This window comes from Tiliqua scincoides, chromosome 1 (assembly GCF_035046505.1).
Source record: "Tiliqua scincoides isolate rTilSci1 chromosome 1, rTilSci1.hap2, whole genome shotgun sequence".
Taxonomy (NCBI): Eukaryota; Metazoa; Chordata; class Lepidosauria; order Squamata; family Scincidae; genus Tiliqua; species Tiliqua scincoides.
The window spans coordinates 82,199,478-82,223,124 of NC_089821.1; the positions used below are offsets into that span (position 1 = coordinate 82,199,478).

At 43.0% G+C, this 23,647-nt stretch overlaps 1 protein-coding gene across 1 annotated transcript in view; it reads right to left on the reverse strand.

Moving 5' to 3' along the window:
- Positions 1-3,078: 3,078 nt before the first annotated feature.
- The window catches only part of STEAP3 (STEAP3 metalloreductase), a 36,549-nt gene continuing 15,980 nt past the window's right edge, over positions 3,079-23,647 (reverse strand). The window contains exons 2-5 of the mRNA XM_066611854.1: positions 19,751-20,245; positions 17,831-18,358; positions 14,310-14,474; positions 3,079-9,797 (exon numbers count right to left, since the gene is read on the reverse strand). Coding sequence (XP_066467951.1) covers positions 9,507-9,797; positions 14,310-14,474; positions 17,831-18,358; positions 19,751-20,236 — 1,470 coding nt within the window. The 5' untranslated portion in view covers positions 20,237-20,245 and the 3' untranslated portion in view covers positions 3,079-9,506. The remainder of the gene's footprint in view (positions 9,798-14,309; positions 14,475-17,830; positions 18,359-19,750; positions 20,246-23,647) is intronic.

A 23,647-nucleotide genomic window follows, 5' to 3' on the forward strand; every position in this document is an offset into this window, starting at 1 on the left:
CCGGAAGAGCATTCTCCTACTGAACTTGGAGAAGCTACATTTTTACTTTTGACACACATTTGAAAAGAGCACAGAAGTGGGACCTTCTTTAGAAAAGTTAATTTTAATACACTTGAGTTATGGATGGCTGTGTTGGCGCTTTCTGTAGGTGTGGTAGGTCCTTCAATGGTGCTTTTGTGCAGGCACGATAGCACTGGACTGTCAAGAACTGGTTGTTTTGACCTATATTTTTGACTTGCGTACAGACTCCTAGAACCTAACTTGTATGTATGTAGGGAACAGTGTACATACAGGATGGTTGGGAAAACACCTGAATTAGAGAGGTGTACGTAGAGCATGTCCAAAGCTTTTCTCATCTTTTAACACCTTGCAAGCTCTTTTTATGACATAAGCTATGGAAAGAGGGTAAAAGACTTCCTTCAATTCCTTTGTGTCTTCGGGCACTCATTATTCCTTTGTTCCCTTTTTATCCATTTGTCCCAATTCTTAGGCAACCCCTCCTTCTAATATCTCCTGTCACCAACTGCTTCAAGCCAATCTTTTGACCCAAAAATGGTAAGGTGGGGGGAGGGAAGGGATTTGAACTCTGAGAAAGCAGTCTAAAGATGTGCAGTCTAACTCTCTTCTCCCCCCCCCATACTTCTGAGAGCAAGGAGGTCAGCTGCTTTTGCCCCCAAGGCAACTGTTGATTGGGATTTGCTGAGCTGAATGTGCCAACAGTTTCCTGCAAGGGCAGGGAAGAGACACTCTCTGACCACCTACTCCCTCCTTAAGCTTTAAGTGAACGCTACTATATGAACAGATAATTTGGTGTTTGGCTACCTCAAGCTGGTATCAGTGGGGTGAAATATGTTTAATTTGCTGATACTTATGAGCGTTCACATCACCTTGGAGCTGTTCTGATTAATATGTGGTTTGCCGAGAACAGTCTCTGAAATTTTGATGGACGCTGCTATGACAGAGAAACTAGTTCCATTGTAAAGGCAAAGCAGTTTGCTGAAACAGGTACACACTAGGAGATTTGTCTGCAGCAAAAGCCAACAGGTGTTGGTACAGCCTGTCCTTTTGTCTTGAACAAGGAACCAAAAAAAAAGTGATGTCTGTCAAAGGCTGCATACACAAATGTGTAGTGATTAAAAAAAAAACAACAACTCAGTGTAAACTCCAATGCCTCTTGCAATGTAATAATCCTCTTTATATATGCTAGCATAAATCCATTCTCAGCCCAAGGTATATGCGATCTTCATGTTGTTCATTCAGGTTTGGTGTACTTATGTGGAAGCAAATCTGGCTGAAACTTATGGGGGTTTACTTGTGGGTAAATATTGTCGGCACTGAACATAACTTGTATATTTAGGAAGGTACAAAATATTATACTCACCCACACCTGCAATGTATGCACGTATCTAGAATGCTTTTGTGTCTATCCAGTTGTATATTGTTTGAAGTGTATAGCCGATGATGGCTGTACCCTTTGGAAAAATATGACTGATAGTCTCCTACATCCTAGTTTGAATTAAGCAGTTGCCAGATCCTAGCACTTTAAAAGGAAAATCTTTGCAAAATGGAAACTAGCAGTCCTGCTAAAATTCCCTTGCAAATCCATATAGTTTAAAACGCTACCTGCAGAGGTTAACCTTCAATTCAGGAATATTAGGGCCTAATCCTAACCCACTTTCTAGCACTAACATAAGGGCTATGCAGCTCTGAGGTGAGAGAACAAACATTCCCCTACTTTGAGGAGGCCTCTGTGAATGTCACCCACCTGCAGGATGCAGCACACACTCCACTGCAACAACTATGCCAGTGCTGGAAAGTTGGTTAGGATTTGGGTCTAAATTAACATTTAAGATTGATTGTCAAAAAAGCTCAATAAATTCGGTATCTCTTAACCAGCAGCTGGGGGATCTGACATGTTGCATTCTTTTGAAGGTAGTAGCTTAAAAGAAAAGTTGACAAAGGGTGTATATATACCCATGAGTATAGTTTCTTTAGATACACCGTGAAATGACTTTTGCTGTTCAATCTTCCCAGGTCAGTGTGGAATGACTGGGCAAAGTCTGTTGCATTTCACCTACTAACATGTTTCCTTACACCCTGTTAAGACACTGCAGTGGACTATTCTATTGGACACCACACTGTGGTGGTGTCCAAGTGTATTGGTCTCAATACACTTGAGCATGGATTTGCTCTCTACTCTTTGGAACAGTAATACCTTGTTCCTTGATTATTCCTTCCAATTATGAGCCACAGATGTATTCCTCAGAAGACAGCAATAAGTAGAACTAGGTGTGCTTCTGCTTTGACTCAACCATTGTTTGGTGTCATCTAGATCAGAGGTCTCCAAACTGGAAACTGCTGTGTCCTGAAAAAGCCCTCCCTGTCCAGAGCGGCACTTACTGTTCTGCTGTGGCACTGTGTTTCTTTCAAGCTGATCCGGGCACAAGTAAGGGCATTTTCCAAACTCTGGATCCAGCCCGTGGGCTGGGGTTAGGAGAGCCCTGATCTAGATAATATAGCTCTCTCCTTAACAGGGCATCTGATTACCTAAGCCAGTGGTTCCGTAACTGTGCACCGCAGCACCTTAGGGTGCTGTGGCGAACTCACAAGGATGCCATGAGTTGTCCCTGGTGGCCTATTCTTACCAGCTCTCCTGGGTGCTGCCATCTTGGCCATGCCAAGATTTCATGTGATTCTTGCATGTGCAGCTGCCATTACAGGGCATTATGGAGAATGGGCATCGTGATCACGGTAAGTTTGGGAACCTCTGGCCTAAGCAGAAGTATGCCATTGGGGCTCCAAAGTTGCCCTTTAGATGATAGCTATTTGGTGTTTGAACTGAGGGTGATGGAACCTATTCCGTTCTCCTTTTTTCTTTCCTGTCTTATGTGTTGCTTCTTTCTTGGAAGTGGTAGTTGTGGTTCAAATAATAAGCCTTGGGTAGCATGAGGGAATGCCCTTGTGCCTTGGGAAGTCTACCTTCCCTAGAACACTGCAGTTGTTTTAAGTGTCTCCCCCTTACCCAGGAAGGGATGGAGATGTGCACTATAGTTTGCAAACCTGGAAGATAATGCAAAGTAACTTTACAATAACTTTATACTGCAAATAAGGAAAAAAGGAAAACAGCAGGGTTTTGCTAGCCTCAATGTTTCCATCTCATAGATAAAATCCTGATTACATTTTGTACATGATGACAGCAGGAAGAACAGAAGTTCTACTACAAGGCAGGATGGTAACTGGTTAAAACTCTCAAGGCACAATTAGGCAGTGCAGAAAACATTGATACAGGTTATATACATTTTCTTCTCTCATTTTGCAGCAATATATCCATACAGAATGTGGGTAGAAAATAACATGGGTCTATCTTTGAGCAAGCATTATGTAAGTCTTATATTCTGATACTGGTGGGTTAAAAATACAGAACCTATTCATAAAAGTGTATGTTTTTCTTTTCTATTGCAACTTCAAAGATTTTCAGCTTTAACAAAAACCAGCATAACTTAAAATGTCTCATGGAAGCAGGAATGTTCAGGAAAGATGCCTAAAGAGCAACTCTGAATTTGACCTCATTGACATTCTCCACGTGAAGCAGTTGGCATTAGTCTTACGAGTGGCATATGAATGTCTGTGATCATCTTTTGCTAACATGGCCAGAAGGTCCATCAAATTAAGTTTAGGTCTTCCTCAAGTGCACTCCACAAGGATGGGAATATTATCTGGGTTGAAGTAGGTTCTTTTAGTGAGTTATTTAAATTGAAAAAATAGATTGTATCTGACAGAAGACGTGGACCTCAAAAGGAAATGCAGTTGCACTGTTCTCATACGTTCTCCAATGACGGCATTTTCTCTCCCACTGAAATCTATGTTTAACCCTTCCTGCCAAATTCAAACCTCTGAAAACTAAATTTTCAAAATTGCTAGAAGGGGCACTAAGGGGGGGGGTGTTCACAGCCATCATCTTGCTCTCCTGACTGACAACCTTCTTTAGACATAGTAAAAGGAGCACTGTAGAACAAGGGGCCCACTTGCATAAGGCAAACTTTGCTTAAAATCTGTGACTTCTGTACCACAAGGTAGTAGTTGCTCTGTTGTCTACCAGAAAATAGAAAACACACACAAAGGGTTAATAAAGATGCTTCTTGGACTTCACAGCTGCAGCCTTGAGTAAAGAAGACTGAAGGTGTACAGCAGAGTATAAATCTATGAAAGTGATATTCACATGGTTGATATCCTGTTATCATACCTCAGAACATTCATACTCTGAGGGCGCACATGGATTCCCACGAGACTAGGTAAGCTGCCCTGTATGAGAGTACTTGTAGCTGCTGGAGTACCACTTTCAACAAGCTGAGAACTGGACTTTCCGGAGTCACTGCACCGTTGCCAAGGAAGGACAAAACTTCCAGGTAAAGCTGAACCATTCTTGTTAAAGCTCAAGACAGTCACACAATTGCTTTGCTCTTGGCCATAGTTGCATCCCTGTGTAGAACTTGTGAAAGGGCTCCTTTTGTTTTTGGCTTCCCAAGCCCATGAGAAGAATGATAACTTTGAATGAAATAATCTTTAGTTACGCACACATTTTTGCTACCGGAATTTGTCATTTTAGTCTAGCCGTGTCAACATGTAAACAGAATTCTTGTTTATCTAATTGCTCCAGTTTTCCCCCCTAATTCCTAGGAATGTTTTCGATGCGCCTTTGACCATGAATTAGATAAGTTGCAGATCAATGGATAGGTATCCAAAGGCGTACATGCAGGGCTTCTGCCAGAGTAATTGCCTTTCGCTTCCCTGGGTTTGCAGAGTTTGCATAAGAGTTGTGTAAAGGAAAGTGACCATGAGGCCACTGGAGGAGGCACTGACACTAGTGCATGAGGCACACCACCCTTCTGTATAAATGTGGTTTACATATCTGCTACTGGGCCAGATTCCCCAAACTGCTTCTCTGAACTCAGGAAAGTTGGGGGGGAAAAATTGGAGGTTCTAGAACAGCAACAGCTGGAGAAAAGATGGTAAAACATGCACAGAATGCACCCTAATCCTTAACTTTGCAGCATATAGCTTTGTATATCATGCAATGATCTATGTCTGGCCAAAGTCACAGCAACTGACTAGTTTTTAAAGGGGTGGTTATGCATGCTTCTTGAGGTACAGATAGTCTTGCACTATATATCTGACATGGTTTCAGATTTAAGGTGATATGTAGTAAAGATAATCAGATCATATTACTTTTATAAGAGCTGGTTGTAGCTGGAGCTTATACTAGATTTTCTGCAGCCTCAAGTATTTACTATAGTAGCACTATCATAGTATTTGGTGGTGGAGATCTGATCTAGAAGGCTAGAGACTACAGCCTCTTTTGTCCATCAGATATGAGAATAGCTACAGAAACAGTGGATTGTGTCTTAAGTGCTTCTTCCATTTGCAGAAGGAGCTGTGTTTTCAGGAGCAATGACAACTTTTGTCAATCTCCCCGTCTCTTTGTAGTCCCCAAATATCTACTCTTAACTGTTCCTCAGTCCTTGGGAATAGATTTTCAGGATGTGTAAGAGAGGGAAGGGGAGATATTAGTGAAAACTCTCCTTCTCATCCCTCCCCTGTAAACACCTGCTTCTGTCAATGGATGAAGGATATGACCCATAGTCTCTGGTCCAGCTTTACTTGGGTGCAGCTACTCATGTGCAACAGCTAATGATCTTGAGTACATCCTTCCCCACTGCATCAAAAGACAGCCAACCAGTTCACTGGGCAATTCATGCTGCACAGTGAAGGACACATCACAATACAAATCCATTTGTGTGTGCAAAGGATTTCCTTTGCAGTATTGTGACCATAAACCTGAACTACTATTATGATACTGGCTCTCAAATGTCCTCCATGTATATCAACAGCAGCCAAATGTCCACATGATGGATTATTTTAAGAAATGTTTGGACTTAATACTGATGTGAGCTTCAAGCATCTCCATTCCAATTTCTCTTGCTTGTCAGTTGACCTCTCGTTCAGGTGTTCTATTCAGATCATACCACCATTTGTTTTTTTTACAGCTGACCTAGCTTCCATCAAGTTTCTCCTACTCATATTCTAGGTGGTTTGGGGATGGCTGGATTTGTTTGTTATTAAACCATGGCACATTTACGTGTCCAGGAACTGAGAGCTATATCTGGCAGGCAGAAAAGCTTTTTTTGTGCTTCAGGGCTACACACTACTTCTTTAAGCAAAAGATGGAGCTTTGGCATCATAACACCACAAATAGTTGAGGAAGAATGCTTCAACCCAGCACCTCACTGAATGAAGATTTAATACTGTGTTTCCCCCAAAATAAGACCTAGTGTGTTTTTTGAGAATTGCTGAAATATAAGACCTATCCCGAAAATAAGACCTAGTTGTGATCTTTGCTTGACAGCTGCCTCCACTTCTCAGCTTACTTCTGAGTAGACGGGGCGCGCAGTGACTGCACACAGCACGGGAGGGTACTCAACTGCTCTTAGTTGTGGGGGGGGATGCAAATGCTGCAGCCTGCATTCCTCCGCCCAGGCTGGGGGCAACAGGGAGGCTCCTGCTACCGCCAGCCCACATACAAGGAAGCTGCACCCGCCTCTGCCCACGGCCTGGCCAGAGGAGCCCAACTCGCTCTCCTAGCCTGCGGCGTCCTCACTGACTGACACGCTCACTCGTCCAGGTGCAGAGTGGCCCCACAGGCGCTGGGCCCTTCTCCGCCCTCCCCCTTTGTGTCCTTCCCCGTGGAGGTGCCAGCAGGGTCGCTCTCCTCAGCACGCTGAGCAGCAGCTTCAGGCCGCAACCCTGGCCGTGCTTTTCAGGGAGTAAGCCCCACTGACTATAACGGGGCTTACTGCTGAGTAGACACACATAGGCTCGGATTCACAGGCTGTAATCTTAGCCACACTTTCCTGGGAGTAAGTCCCAGGAAATAAGATAAGACCTACCCGAAGATAAGACCTAGTGTGTTTTTTTGAGCCAAAAAAAAAAAAACAACCACACAAGACAGTGTCTTATTTTCAGGGAAACATGGTAAGCATGGGGTTGTGGTGCCTTACTACTCAGAATACTCTACTGACACTGCTGAAGCTGATAACTTAAAATGACACACTCAGTGGCTGCCCTACGATCACATGGAGAGAGATGATCAAATGGTTTGTGGAAGTCCAAAGCAATCAGATGTGGTGGGGATTATATCATTTTGGCTATAGAGCATAGTGAAAATGACTTCTTCAATCATACTGCCTTCTGTGGTGTCAGCTCCTATTCAGCACCTTATCTACCAGAGGGACAACCACACTGTAGGCCCATCTGTGTCTCCTAGTGGCAGCATTCCAATTGCAGCTGCTCCTTTGCTTCTCCTCTGCTTTGTCTAGTGCTACCTTGAGCAATGCTGGCTGGTGGATGTGAAAGAGGCACACCTATCCACACAAAAATACACGTGTGGTGCTCGAAGTTGCAACTGCTGCACACTGGGAATGCGGTCCCCGGAGCAACTGGTGCTTACAGTTCCGGTGCACCGTGGGACTTCACGTCCCCAGATCGGGACATCATGATACTCTGGCCAGTCGTGTTTATGGTACAATGCCCCGGCGGACATTGTGTCCAGATTTCCATGAAGATATGACTGGCTGGGGTGTTGCATTGTCCTGATCTGGGAACATGAAGTCCTGTGGCGTGCTGGAACTGAGTGCCAGTCATAGGAAGGAAGGATTTTCTCTGAACCCTGGCTCTGGTCAAGATTCAACCATCCCTGTACTAGGAAATGGTTAGTGGGGGTCCATTTCTTTTTTTACTTATGTGCTTCTTTAAGTCCCTCAGATCTTTCCAAGCCCTTCCCTAGCTTACCCCTGGGTAAAGGGACACCTGTTAGATTTGGATTTTATTTATCTGGGAGAGCAACTGTCCCCATTTATCCCATTGCAGGATCTTTCCAGTGGCTGCTTGCAGCTGTCTTATCTGTGATTGTGAGCCCTTTGAGGACAGAGAACCATTTTTCATGTCTTTACTTAGTAAAATAAAAGATATCAGAGAGCTTTCTGTTGTTAAGGAAATGTTAAATAATTTTTCTCCATGGCACCTGAGGGTAGTGGACAAGGGGAGAATGATAAGGAAACAGGGTTCAAGGCTGGAACACAGGAACAAACAACACAAGAATTTGACAGTGTTAGGGATTCACATACATAGAATAGCAATCAAGGATAAACCCCAGTTTGGAATTACCCACCCTTTAGAATGGAGGTTGTCCAATTTCTACGCCTTTGCTTGCAAGAAATAGTGAATTCATGTGGTAGCCAACATGTTACAAGCTTAACAGAGGCAGTACTGAAAGTTCATGTTAGCTAAATGTTGACCTATTAAAAGGAAATTGTAGCTAACCTACAGTTTCACTTACTGAGAGCTATCAAAGGGATGAGAGCAGTCATTACAGAAGTAACAGGTAGATTAACCCCATGAGTATGTAGCTGCTGTTTTAGTGCCAGCAGTGTGTGTAATGTACCGTTGTTCCAGTTTAAATTAGAGAATTTTTTCACTAAGTTTTTGTGAGTGTACTAGAATTTCCATTTTGGTTGACCAGTGGACTGGTGATGATGAACAAGTACCTGAAAGTTTAAGTGCCACTGAAACTGACATAATTTCAATAATTTTTTCACTAAAAAAACCCTGCTCAGGGTCATAGTCTAGCAGTCAACCAAAATACTGGTACTCGTGAGCAAGATGTTATGCAGAAGAACCACTGCAGGACAGAAACAAACTATTATGTGTTAGGACAGCTCTCGAGAACTGCTCTCAAGCTGTATCCAACATTTTACTTGAATCTGGCTCTGTATCTACAAAATGATTCTATTTTTCTATATATCTTTCAATCATATCGTTGAAATGTCATAAGAACATAAGAACAGCCCCACTGGATCAGGCCATGGGCCCATCTAGTCCAGCTTCCTGTATCTCACAGCGGCCCACCAAATGCCCCAGGGAGCACACCAGATAACAAGAGACCTCATTTTGGTGCCCTCCCTTGCATCTGGCATTCTGACATAGCCCATTTCTAAAATCAGGAGGTTGCACATACACATCATGGCTTGTACCCCGTAATGGATTTTTCCTCCAGAAACTTGTCCAATCCCCTTTTAAAGACATCCAGGCTAGATGCCATCACCACATCCTGTGGCAAGGAGTTCCACAGACCAACCACACGCTGAGTAAAGAAATATTTTCTCTTGCCTGTTCTAACTCTCCCAACACTCAATTTTAGTAGATAGGGGATGTCACATTGGTATTTTAAGGCAACCATTTGTTTTCTAGAAATTTACCAATTTTTTTTTTAAAATAGTGTGTGTAAACTGGCTATTAGTAATGCTTTTTCCCCCCTTAAAACATCCCGAAGATTCTATTTACCACTCACCACTTAGTGATACCAAACTTATAAGCTTTAAAAAACAAACTATATATTAAGAAAAAACTTCCATAGTGCTCTTTAAAATCTGTAATAGAAAAGGGGCATTACATCACACAGTGCTGGTGCTTTCTCCACTTGAAAATTCCCCTGCTGCTCTAGGCAGGACAAACTTGACATACCTGCCCTTTTCCCACCCATTCCTGATGCGCTGTAGTCTTTGGTTCATACAAGGGAGATGGAAGAAGAGTTTTGCTAGGATTACTGCACATGGTACCAGCAGCGTGAGAGTAAAGGTAGGGGGCAGGTAGAACCTGTACTGGTTTTCATCAAAGGCCCTGCTCCAGCCGTATGTCAGGGTGTGCAGAGTGCTGATGACCAGAGCAACAAATCCAAGGGTGGACTGAAAAGGAAGAAAAAAACCACAATAGGTTAAAACAATTATAATGTTTCTGTATCTCTCCAAGCTGCTTACAGAGCCCTCCATACATTAACTTGGCAACAACTGGGGATCACCCTACCTTGATTAAAGTTAATAATAATAATATAATATACAGTATTTATATACCGCTTTTCTTGGTCTTTATTCAAGACTTTATTCAAGGCGGTTTACACAGGCAGGCTTATTAAATCCACGCAGGGATTTTTACAAATTGAAAGAAGGTTCTCTCTTTCAAGAACCACCACATTCAAGCCGTTACACTCCGATCTGGTTTAACATTCTGGCCTCCATCCTCCCACGCTCCGAGCAGATGGAACAGCTCAGCTGCAGCTTGCCAGCTGCTTCAAGGTCGCACGGTGCCGGTGGCCTCGAACTGGCGACCTTGTGGATGTTAATCTTCAGGCAAATGGAGGCTCTACCCTCTAGACCAGACCTCCTGCATAAGTTAGAATCTTATGCACAATGATTTAGCAGTAAATTGCACGGAGTTCAATGGGATCTATTTCTGAAGAAATGTGGATGGTCTTGGGCTGTTCCATGAACAAGCAGCTTTGAAATGGGCCCAGCCCCAAACACAAAAGGTTCCAGCTTAACTAAGGTAAATTTTATTAAATCCCACTGAAACAACACAGTTGCACTAATTTCAATGGGACATAGATATGGCTAACTGAAGTTATAGCAGGTGGATGCTATAACTCAGTGGTTCCCAAACTTTTTAGCACTGGGACCCACTTTTTAAAACACTATCAGGACCCACCTAGCTTTACAAAACTAAAAAAAAAAAAGTTGCACTTTATCAGCCACTCCAGTCTGTTTTTTACTATTGAAGGGAGAGAACCACCTGCTGGAGCATTTGTTGAACTCCATGCTCATTGGATATGGACCATTCTGGTAGTCCTGCAGCCCTTCCTTTCACCTGGCCTTTGATAGGAGTTGAGACACGTTTGCTTACTCATGAGTAAACACAGTGTGGCATGGTTCACTTTCCATAGGGCTCAAGACATTTTTCTTGTCAGCTTGGGGGCCGACAATGACTTGTGCGCTTTTTGGGGCCTCCATTCATCATACTGGGCATTGCGTTCCTCTCAGCCTGCCCTTCAAGACAGACTGAGGCACAGTCCCCTACTCATGAGTAGATGTGGACATGTGGCTCAGTTTTGCTTTCCATAGGGATCAATACATTTTCTTCCTTAGCTATCAGCTTGTCAGTTTCACAACTCACCAACAACTGTGACCCTGTAATGGAAGATCAGAAGATCATCAGGTGGATGATGTGGTGTTGACAGTGATCCCATGTTTCGACAGCTGTTTGATAGCTCTGGGAAGGGCAGGGCTGGCTCCACAGCTGTAATCAATCAAGGCCAATGGAGACCTGGTTGGACACCTGAGCTTCATTTGACCTTGATGGGGCTTTGAATGAGCTAAGGAGGTAGCTCACAGTTGAGCTGCATTTGCACTTAATGGGACACAAAGGATAAAAGGCAGCTTCAGAAAGACCAAAGGAGCAGGCTACCTGACCCAGAGGGAGAGCGGGACCCTGAGCCAGAAGGAAACCTGGACCCTGACCCAGAGGGCACCAGACCCAGAGGGCTACCTGACCCAGACCTACAGGAGAAGGGAACTGCCAGGACTCTGCTGGAGGACACAGAAGACTGGGAAGACTGGACTGTGCTTTGGAGACTGGATTGGACTTGAATTGGAGGCTTCAGACCTTCACCCACTGAGTTAAGTGGAGTTTTGGGGAGGGAAAGCCTCTGGACAAGAGGACTTGCAGGGAGTGTCAGTGTTCATAGCAATAAATGTGGGTAGTTGCTATAGATAAGGAGTTCTGTGTTCATTCCTTTGCACACCACAGCAGTTCTAGATTTAAAGAGGGTGTTAATTAGCCAAAAAGCGGGCATTAGAAGGGAGTTGAGATATTTGGATGGGACAGACCCTCAGTTTAGGAAACACTGTTATAACTTATTGAATCAGACTATAAATGATTGTGTGAAAATGACTGCAAGCTGATTATGTCTGTCTAAATGATTATGCAGCCAAGTTCTTTGTGAACAAAAAATGAAACTGGAAGGACTTTGGAAACCTGTTCAGAGTATTTGTTCCCATTCAGGTCCACATTTATGGGAAACTACTGGTAGTGGGAAAAACTTGCCTGTTTTTAATAGTTCTAAAATTACATCTTTAAAAATGTAGGGAAGATAACAGTAGGTTTGGTTCAAGCTATATCTAGATCCATGTGCTTTGAGGCTCTGGCCCATAACGGGAGCATTTGTTGAACCATTCATGTGACTCCACACCATAAGAATCCTAGAAAGACAAATTCTGTAGAAATGTGTAGCAGAGCTGGAAAGCGGAATCAACTGGGTCTTGACTGGCTGCAGTGGACTTCAGCTGGAAAGCCAGTTGAAACCCAGTTTTGAAGATGGCAATGCTAATACCCAATTGTAAAGTGAGAAAGGCCACAGTACAGGCTGAGCTAGTGAAAAAGTCAACTGTAAACTTTCGATCTCAGTCCAACCTAAAAATTCAGTTTTTGAATCAAGAACATCACATTGCTGCACAGGGCTTTGTAAATCAATAGCACTAGAAATGTAAAAGAAAGGCATACACAGGAGAATATTCTGGACCTTTGCTTAATTCTGCAACTTAAAATATATTTTGTATGTATGCACTCAATCTTTCACCACTGGGGGGCAGCGTAGAAAGAAGCAAAGGCCTATGTTGAAGGCAGGGAACTTTTTTGATAGAATAACTGGAAAAATCTGAAGAAATGTAAAGGAAAAATAACAAAAATGGTGCTTTGATACTAATATAAAATAAGTGTTAGTACTGAAGATTTTATGATGAACCTTTGATATTTAAGAATGAGTCCATCTGAATCTCAGTTTTAAAATGTGTCTTTCAAAACTTTCTTGCCATACTACTGGAATCAAAAGAAGCATGCAATTAGTGCCATATACCCAAGGGAATATTGTGAAACCTTCAAAGAAGGGGAAAAATCTTTTTAAAAATCACTGAGCAAACCCAAGCCACTGGCACACCAAATCTTTGGATCTGGGCCATTTTCTCTTTTACTCTTTTATGGTTTGGTCATATTGTCACATAATACTGTAAAAGGGCTTGGGAATGAGGGACATTCTTTTGAAAACCAACATATGAAGACTTGTCCAGGAAAGGCACCAACCTTTCCATACCTTGTAAACTACGAACATATCCCAGCTCACATTTCATTTCAGAATCATGTACCCTGGGATAGTTGCCATCTGTCTCTTATGTTAGAGGTGGGCTGCAGTTACCCTAGGGGACCTGGTGAGGTTTCAGGGTGGCCAGGAATTTAGCATGCTGTATACATAGGGCTATTAAATCATGGCTGATCTGGCAGATGCAATTCATGTAGAGCTGGCTAAAAAGAGAGTCCAGGTGCCATTCAGCTTTGGCTTGCTAGACAGTTCTGGACATCCAGGAATCGGGTGAGTCTCAATACAAGCAGCTATGAAAAAAAACAGTGCAATTCTGAAACACAGATTATACCGGTTCAAAACAATCTATATGAATTTCATTTACTATGTGCCTTACATGGAGGTGGTCTCATGTGGAAGTGGAATGGGGGGCATCCATGTAGTTATATAACTCTCACCCACATAACGTTTCTGGAAGACTAATTTCTGGTAGAAAGGGCATAAACCCTTCTAAATCAGTGTTGGAATATCCACTATTCAATAGGTCTGATTTTGTTTTATAAGCTTTAGACCAGTGCTTGCCAAACTGGTGGGTCAACCACCAGGGGAACTGGAAGAGGGCCATTCCCCCTTAAGGGGAGTGACCACATAATGACTGTGGCAACAGCGCTGCAGTGATTGCACTGCCTCTGAGAAGGGACTTTTTAACTTACCTGGGGAGTAGTTCCAGCCATCTGGAGGGGGCTTGAAGCCCCCTATGTGGGCCTTCCCTGCTGCTCAGAAAGACTCTTATCTCTGATCATGACCCACTTCCAGGTTCACAATCAGAGATAAGAGCCTTTCTGAGCAGCAGGGTGGCCTATAGAGGGGCTGCGAGCCCCCCCCCCGCACTCTCCAGATGGCAGATACTACCCCCAGGTATGTTAAAAAGTTCCTTCTTCATGGTGGCAGCACTGTCCCCCAACCTTGCAAAGTCTTACAAGGTTCCCAACTTCCCTAGAGAAGTTTGGGAACTCCTGCTCTAGACTAGGAATACTATCTCTGTAAAAGCTAACATCACCATTTAATACTTGTACAAAAGAGACCAAAACTGGTTTCCAGAGGCAGACTTCGGCTTTATATGATGCAAGTGCTTCTCTTCTTTGAATTCTTTTCACTGTTAGAGGGTCTCCCCTGCTTAACATATGAATGAGACAAGCATGTGAGTGGTAGTCCTATTTTGTCTGGTTTTGCCCTGAAATTGCCCTCAGAACAGGGTCTCCCCCTTAAAATGCTGGACACACATAGCATTTACCTGAATGAAGCTGAACTCTCTCCAGTTGAGAGCATTAGAAATGGAAGGAAGTGATGTTATCGCAAGCAATGAAAGCAAACCGAGAGCCATGATGCCAAAAGAAATGTAAATCTCCATCCTCCAGACCTCTTCCTCAATCCAGGCGTTCTCATTCTTCTGAGAGACCTGAAGAAAAAGAGCACACCTATTTGGACAAATTGGGAGCCTAAAGATATCGACAGTACACTCTGCTTGTACCGGTTTTTGATCCTGCGTGACTGTAGCCTGGTAACTGTGTGCTGAAGATGGTGAGAACTAAGCAGTTACAATCCAAACAGTTGAATCCCACTAAAATCCAGGGACTTAACTGTTCCACTGACCAATGACTACTGTGAGCGCCATCTATCTCCTATACTGAACCAGATGAGTCTGCACTGTTGCTTTCAATGCAATGCACTCTTGTTTGGCCACACAGTATTATCTTCTGCAATAAATCTTCCTTCACACTCCATTATTGACTTTATTTTTGCTTCATGTTGGCCATGTGCAACTCACTTGTTTAGAAACAACAACAATAATTCCTTGACAAGCATGTGTTTTCAGATTCTCTCTATCTTGGGTCTGTATACCTTTAAATGGTGGTTGCTTAAATGTGCCTTTGTCCAAGGGGAGTCATTTCAGGAGTTCAGTGCTGTCTTTACTGAGCCTTAAAATGGTACATTTGAGGCTGCTTTGAGGCTGGACTCCTCAGCAGACCTTTGGCACATTCTTTTTCTCTGCTAGGTACATGTGTTTTAAGTGGGAGCATCAGTCATGAACATGTCTGTTGTCGGATTGGGGGTCCCAGCAACCCGCTCTGTCTGGTGCAATGGTTAAGAACAATGTAGCATGTAATGTCTGTGTTTGGTTCTCTTATGGCTGGATTAGAAAGCATGACAACTAGATTTGGAACAAAGATCATATTCTCCTGGCACACACCCCCATAGTAAAATGTGCACGAAATATGATTTTCTAAATGTAGCTTAAAGTACAACCATGAGAGGTACAAGATACCCATGGTTCTCACTGATCTCTGGAGGGATTTGCCAATAACTTGGTGCCTGCAAGATCAGACCATGCTTTGCCATTTAGGTCTGCAATTAACGAGGCAAGTCAGCTCCAGTTTCAAATGGAGACCACAAACATAGCTCTCGGAATACCTGACTGCTCAGGGGCTTAATGGAATTTGGTTTAAGTGCATTTAGGAGAGAAGCGTTCAGGCTAATGGAAAAAAAAGAGATGGGATTTGTACTATATTACGGAGACCGACACTCAGACCCATCCATTTGTTCCATTAAATCGATGTGATTCACAAAGCAAGATGTTGCTTGAAAAAGGCTAGAATAGAGCGAAACGTGCAGAGGAGACTTGCCTGGGATTTATTTGCAAGCATCATAAACAAGAAACACAGCTGGAATCAGGGGTGGTTGTGTGCACTGAATACTGTAAGGCGACTACATCTCAGTCCCCAAGTAGGAGACAATGTCAGCAGGCAGAAAAAAACTGAAAGTGCTCTTTATTGCTGCATCTCATATTAATCTACACATTTTAGAAAGCGATGTGAAAATTTCCAAAGTGGAATTAACTTCCATTGCATTCAGTGGTAGAAGGTAATGGAACAAGCTTAGAACTTCCATAGAACAGTTTAGAAATGGGATACTACTGTTTGTGAAGGTCTGTGCAGAATTAAGAGGTTATGAACATAGAGAAATTATCTCTGTGTAAGTGTAAACAGGATTATGCTACATATACAGGTTGAGTCTCCTTATTCCCCAGGGTTCTGTTCCCAGAACTCACGTGGATGGCAAAAAACCGCATTAAAGCAAATCCATGTAAAAACAATGTCCCTTTGCTGGGCAATTTAAAAACAGTTGCTGACCTTTGTAATGTAAGAGAAAGTCATTAAGAAGACAATCCTGTTAGCTCAGTGCTCTGTGAAAGCCAGAGACACAGCTAACAAATTGGTTCAGGGACAGGTGCAGGCTGCTGAGTCAGCTGAATCAACCAGCACCTGTGACTACCACACCCTGGGTGTAACTGAGCCTACACGGATTGGCTATTCAGACTACCTAAGGGTCAGTCTGCTGAACGTCCAGTGCAGTAGTAGGAGTGTAGTAGGAGATAACTGTTGAACTGCTGCCTGAGACTTTGGAGGCTAGATTCATGTATGTATATGTTGTTACTGACTGTGGACTGAACTTTGACTGTGTACTGTAGAAAGCTGATTTGGATTTGTTAATACTGGACTGACTGCTCATCATATATGACTTGGACTGTTTACTGACTACTTGTGAAAACCCTTGCTCTATAATACAACTGCTGCATTTAAAGGACTCTGCTGTGTATGTTGTTTTGTGCAACCTGCTCACACCTGGGGAAAGCCAAGGTTCCATCTCTTATAACCTTAACAAATCCATCAGTCTCTCTCCAGACGCTTAGAAAGACTTCACTTTTGATCCCTCCCTTCACCAATGCAAAGTGATGATCTTTCTTTCACGAGCTTCGGGGAGGCGGCGAGGGGGGGAGAGGGAGGGGTCACTGGCTCAGAGGGAAGGAAGGAGTCTCTGGAAGCCTAGAGAGAGACTAATTGATGGAATGTCAGCCAGCTGCCCTCTCTGTTTTTAAACTCTTTATAGCAGGGGTAGAGTAACTGGCCCACTTCACCCCAGCAGTGTCTTTTCTAGTGGCTGTCTGCTGGTGTTCTTTTTGCATCTTTTTAGATTGTGAGCCCTTTTGGGACAGGGAGCCATTTAGTTCTTTGATTTTTCTCTGTAAACCGCTTTGTGAACTTTTAGTTGAAAAGCGGTATATAAATACTGAATATATAAATACTGTTAATAACTATGATTGTAAAGGGATGCATTTTTTCTCCTTCTCCAGGAATCAGCACATTCCTTCTCATTTGCAGGGGCCGTTCGTGTTGAGTCAAATCCGTGTATAAAAAATCCGTGTATAACAAGGTTGGACCTGTATACTAATCTACTTCTTGACATAAACCTTTCCTGTCTAGGGGTTTTGACAGACATCCAAGTTCAAATATGATACATTTAACTCCACATTTTGGTTAGATCTGTTTTCCTGCCATCTCAGCTTTCATATTAAAAAAAAGTCACGTTTCTAGCTCTCCTGAATGCAGGCAAACATGGCATGATGTCAGTGTTAAAAGTCCTAGAACTGCAGAGCATGAAGCCCAGGGCTCAGCATTCTGGCTGCAGGACTGAGCAGTGAAATGCCTATGAGAGCCCACAAACAGAGGATTATCCGGGATTCTATGATGTTCTGGGTATTCTGAATGTGTTTGATATGTTTGACCTTAATATCAACCATAAGCCAGTACTTCCTTGCCAGAAAAGATCTTAATTTGGTATGCCAGCTCACAGCCACAGAGCAAAACTGGGTAACTTGGAGCGTGAGACATTATGGGGCTTTAACATCAGACACTCTACAGTATCAAACAACTAGTACATGTGTCAGTATTCTATAGAATCGTAATGCGACAGTACCTGCTTGAAGGCTTCATTGAGTAACAGGTACCGATGGGACCGGCGCATGGGTAGACAAAAGCTGTAGACAGCATGCAAGGCTGCACAGAAGAAACTGAGCAGGCCTATCTGCTTCCTGTGCTGAAGCCATTGGTCAAGCCAATCAGGGAAGCGCCTGTACTTTGTGCAGTAATACAGCTGGAAGATGGCCGCAAGCACTCCAGGAAGGTAGACCAGGGACAGCATGACATAGGCAACACAAGGCAGTGTGGTGTTGACAACCTCCACAGGCATCTTGTAGAACTTGTTCTTTTGCTCCCGAATATATGGGTGCAAAACTTGCCTGATGAAGTTGTAGGTGTAGAAGCAGAGGAAGAGACCCAGGGCCAAGAAGACGGGGATCTTCCAGGCAGGGAGGAGGCGCAGGGGAATATTCTCAACCTCACGAGCAGAGGACAAGGAGCCCATGTCCAGGGGTGTGAACCCCAGCATGTGAGCAAGTTCGGAAACTGCACGCTTGGCTTCTTGGTTGTCACAGCAAATTGGGACCTGAAGTAAACAGAGGATTTGTGAACAACTGGCAAGCTAAGACCAGAAGCACTGGAATGTGGCATGTAAGTGAAGGAATTTGCCCCGTGAAGACTGCCTATCCAACAACAGTATGGCACTCTTGTACCTATTCTCTAATGGGTCCCTCATTGTCTGTCTCTAGTCATATTTGGTTCTTCTGCCCATGAAAACTGGGGCCTCTTTCTTCCAGAACATCATGAGCATAGCAGATGGTTTGTGAGGGCTGTCACTCAGCTAAAGATATTTTATAGCACAACCCTAGGCATGTCTACTTGGAAGTAAGGCCCACTGAGTCTAATGGGGCTTGTTCCTAGGCAAGTGTGTATAGAATTGCAGCCTTAGGGCCCAATCCTATCCAACTTTCTAACACCAGAGGAGCCATGTCAGCAAAGCATGCACTGCATCCTGTGATGAGGGGGCAGTCACACAGGCCTCCTCAAGGTTAAGGGGGAACATCAAGGGTCAGATTAAGAATGGGGTCAGTTTCAAATTGGATAATTTAGATCCTTCAATGAATTTCCTCCAAAATTAATTCAATTTAAAGGGATCTGTTCTAAATTGGATTTGGGGGGGGAACACACCTATCACAACTGGCAAACGTAGTACCTCCTTAATTATAATGTCAAAACCTGGAACTATTTATATAATTCATACCCTTCTTTTTTCCTATCATAAAATAATTGCAAAGTGGCTTAACAATTCATCTAATAAAACATCTACATATAAAAGAAACTCTCCCATAACCAGTTATTACCAGCAAACCATTCATAAGACAGCTGTAAGAAGTGTGTAGCTAACATTTATGACAAGAAAACGATCATATAGGACCTCGTGGGAGAGAGCTTTTGAAAGATGACCTCTCCAACAGTTTCTCACAGCTGAGAAACTGCAGAACCCACCTTGTGAACAAACAGTACATGCTGGAAGTAGCCTGTAAGTCCAAGTTCATGTGCCGCTTCTGGTATGGAGATGGTGGTAAGTTGAAATCTTTCTGTGAAGTGGCCTCTAAGATCCACTGCAACATTGCAGGGGATTATGGGATTCCTTTCCATTAATATTCAAGTTTCCTTATCCCTGCTTTATCCCACTTGAGGACAGCCCCAGAACCATGGTTTTTACATCCACAGAGCCTAGAAATTTGGTATCAGTAGCTATTTTAGTTTTAGAAAACAGACAGCCAAATCCTGTGTTGGACAGAAGATTGCATACTGCTTGTGTGGCAGAATCACAAATTTAAGAGCCCTGAGTATGAGTAAAATTTGTTGTACAGTAATTGCACTGTAGTTTTTCTTTTGCTCCCCACCACCTTTCCTGTCTCTCAAGAACCTGACAGACATGATGGTATACATACAACTGATAGAAGAACAGTACCTGTTTATTCCCATCTCTAGCACCTGACTGTAATGTCCATGCCGATATGACATTAAATCCCTTGACCACACTGCATGCAGGGAAAAGTGATGCCAAGTACTCTGCATTAGATTCTTTGTGATGGTTGATTTCAGTACTGTTGCTAACATCCACCAGTATTTTGCCAGAGAGCTCATCACTAAGGTCGCAGAGTGTGGTGTAGTGTTCTCTGAAAACAGCCACAAAGATAATATCGGTCTTCTTTATAGCATCTGCCTGGAAGGTGACTTCAGCTGCTGTAGGGAAGAGGCACTCGTTGCGCTTTGGGTTGCGGCTTCCAACCACCACCTTGAAACCGGAACACACCAGGCGCATAGATAGGGAACGTGCAAAATCACCACTCCCCAAAATTCCAACTGTCCTGTTACTAGCAACTGGCGCAAGGCTGGGAACACTATCCGTATTTTGATGGCCAAGAAGTGGTTTTGCCATGTCACCTGCTGGCATGGTGTTAACCTAAAGCAAAGCAAACATAAAGACACGTTCACATCAATTATGCTATTGAAATATAACCCTAGTGTCCCATAATATAGGAAGCTCTGCATGGTTGAACAATTTCCTTTTCAGACTTCTGAAAGTCAACCTGAAATAGTTGTGAACTTCCAACACATGGGAATCCATGCACCACAGAACTAGAATGCAATTCGATGAGGTTCATCTGATCTACAAAAACAGGTTTCTAAAGGACTTCAGGGACCATTGTTTGGGGCTCAGAGTGTTGAGTACTGCAGCACAAGACATAATTTCCAAATCAGGAGTGAAAGACCATAATTTTACAAATCCCTTATTAAGTGCCCCTTCAAATTGTACTCTCAGATGAAAACGTACCCTTTGATAGGCAAACACTTATTCTTTAGTTCCTGAGGTCATTAACAGCTTTGAGGCAGAGATGCCAACTTGGAATACATATCTATATTTCAGTACTCAGATCAAAAAGTTAGGATTGCCATGCTGTGGCACATTTTCATCATTTTCTTTGAGTTTACCCTAAAAATGCTATAACCACTTTCTTCATGCAGTTCAGTGGAAACATAGCCAAGGAAGGATTCCCCTCTCCCCGTTTCCAAAGTAACTTTATGGGAGGCTTCTCATGGTCCTAAATTAATCTACACAAGTCACTCTGACTTAAATATCTTGGCTGTTTGGGGCCAGTTCAGATGGTACCTTCTCCATCTGACCACCCCATGCATTTCAAGACAGGCATGACATATGCACATCACAGCCCCTACTCTTCTTTCACCTCACTTCCTGGTTATTTTTTTAAAATTGTGGGATGTGTGTGTTTCACTGGACTGACTCTACATGCTAGATTTTGAGTGCATGTAGAGGGACAGTTTAGATCAGTACTTCTCAACACCTGTCCCTTGTTGCACCACTTTGTGTGGTCCACCTATTGGAAGTACCACAGGAAGTAACTGTTGATGATGCCATTGTCAGTTACGCCTAGGTTGGAAGGCCAGATGCAATGCAGCAACACCGGTATGAGGCTTAGAGTGGACAGAAGGGCTTTTTTGAGCTTGTGAAAAGCATATGCTGGAGGTCTGCCTGCTGAGCCGAGCCTTCTACTGCTGCGTGTTGCGTTGCACTGCTGGTCTCGCAGCCAGGCAGTAGGAGTTTGTGAGTCCCATGTGTACCACCAGACACCACCTCAAGTACCACCAGTGGTATGAGTACCACTGGTTGAAAAACACAGGTTTAGATGAACCACTTCCACATGTGATAGATAGAGAATACTGACCAGGAAGGGGAGGGGCCAGGTGTGCATGTATCTGTAAATGTATGGCAGAGCTGGGATGGAGGAGATATTGTTTGAACAGTCATTTCCTTATTTTTACATAATTAAATGAAACAGTACTACTCTGCAAGCAAGACCTGAAGCAACAAGTAACACAAGAACATTCTCATATTTAGAAAGGGCTGGTCTGGATGATACTCTTATCATCTGACTAATTCTATAAACTAAGACTTTCTGTCAGGACCCACCAGAAGTGACATCATCAAGCAGGAAAATTTTTAACAATCCTAGGCTGCCATCCTACCCACACTTACCCAGGAGTAAGTGCTATTTACTATTATTGTTAAAAGAATATACATAGTAGCTTGTTAAAAGTACAGGTCTATAACACTTCCCCAAATGCAGTCACATACCATGGCAGCATCAAGTCTAATATATTAAAAATAAAATATAGCACTGAATAGAGACCCCACCTGAAATTAGCTCCCGACCCACAGTTTGAGAAACACTGCTGTAAACATATGGGAGGGGGAATGCTTGAAGGTGTAGAACATTTAAATATTATCACACAAGTACAGATGTGTGAAGTGACAACATTCGAGGCAGTATATGAAAAATAATTTATTTTTAATATATTTATTTATCCAGGCATATGCCATCCTTCCTTCTCCTAAGAGGTGGAAGCCACAATACATAGGTGGTATACATTCTCTGAAAAACACAAATAGAATTTAAGCACATAATAATAAGGGAAACTACTGTATATCAACAAAAAAGAGTGAAATGTGTGTGTAAATAAAAACGTCCTCAACAAGTGGAGAAGGATACCATTGAAGGGACCAATTTACCCTCAAGGGGAATGGAGTTCCAAAGACTAGGGGCCACAACAGAAAAGGCCGTGTCATGTGTCCTCCCCATCCCACATTGCACATCTGTTATTTTTTATTATTCAGTTGATTTTGTATCAGTTTGAGCGGCATCTCAGAAGGTCCTTTGTAAAGTGTATGGAAAAGTTATTAAAAGAGAAATGTAAGTGAAATTCATTTTTCTGAATCTGAGTGAAATGAAGATTGCATTAATATTCAGCATACAAAAGGTAGGAATTAACTAGGGATTTCTCTCACAGTAGGCCTACAACACTTCAAAGTCAATTACCCCTCCTGGGGGGTCTTTAACAATCTGGCATTCCTCTTCTGTGATTGCCATGCAAAATGAACAAGGAAGTTTCAATATTCTAAGAAAAATAGCAGGCCCACCTCCAGCTGTTTTGTTTTTCATGGGGCAAGGTGATGTGGTGTTTGTAAAACCGGGCACCTTAGCAGCCTGAAAACACAAGCCAGGATATTTTTAAGGTGAACAAGAGATCACAGGTATCCCCTCTGTTATTAAACATGGATTTAACTAACACCATTGTTTAAATCTCTGTATTATAATGAGGTTGAGGAGATTAAACTGACTCACAGGATTCTCTCATCTTCTACAGCAGTGTGTGGTCTCTACAGCAGTTGACAGTGACAGCTGAGTCATGCAGCATTTGTGGCCCAAGCCATGGTTCTTGTGGATCCATATGCAGTGTTCATCTGGGGCTGATCACACACACCTGAATCCAGTTCTGAATACCTAGAGCAGGGATCTCCAAACTTTTTGGCCAGAGGGCCGCATCAAATATCTGGTGTGGTGTGGAGGGCCGGAAAAACAATTTAAATATAACATTTAAATAAATAAATTAGAGATGGGACTTAGATGAGTGAATAAATGAATGAATGGGCTCATTCATTCAACCTCTCTGGTCCTCAGAACACCGTCCAGACATAATCAGAGCACAGTTCTGGTCATGTTCAATTGAGTAGGCCAGAGGCTTTCAGGGGACAAAAGGTTGGCCGTGGGCCAGAAAGAGGCTTGCTGTGGGCCGTATCTGGCCCCCGGCTGGGGTTTGGAGACCCCTTACCTAGAGAATCCCTGGTATATAGAGAAACCTTAAGGGGTTGGGGTTGTACAAAATAAAAATAGGTGGAAAGAGAAACTAGCTATTGGTGAGATTATTAATTCCTGTTAATTGTAATGGTTTCTTCTACCCCCATTCAAACTGCAAGCTGGTGTAGTGAACTTCATTCTTGACATTC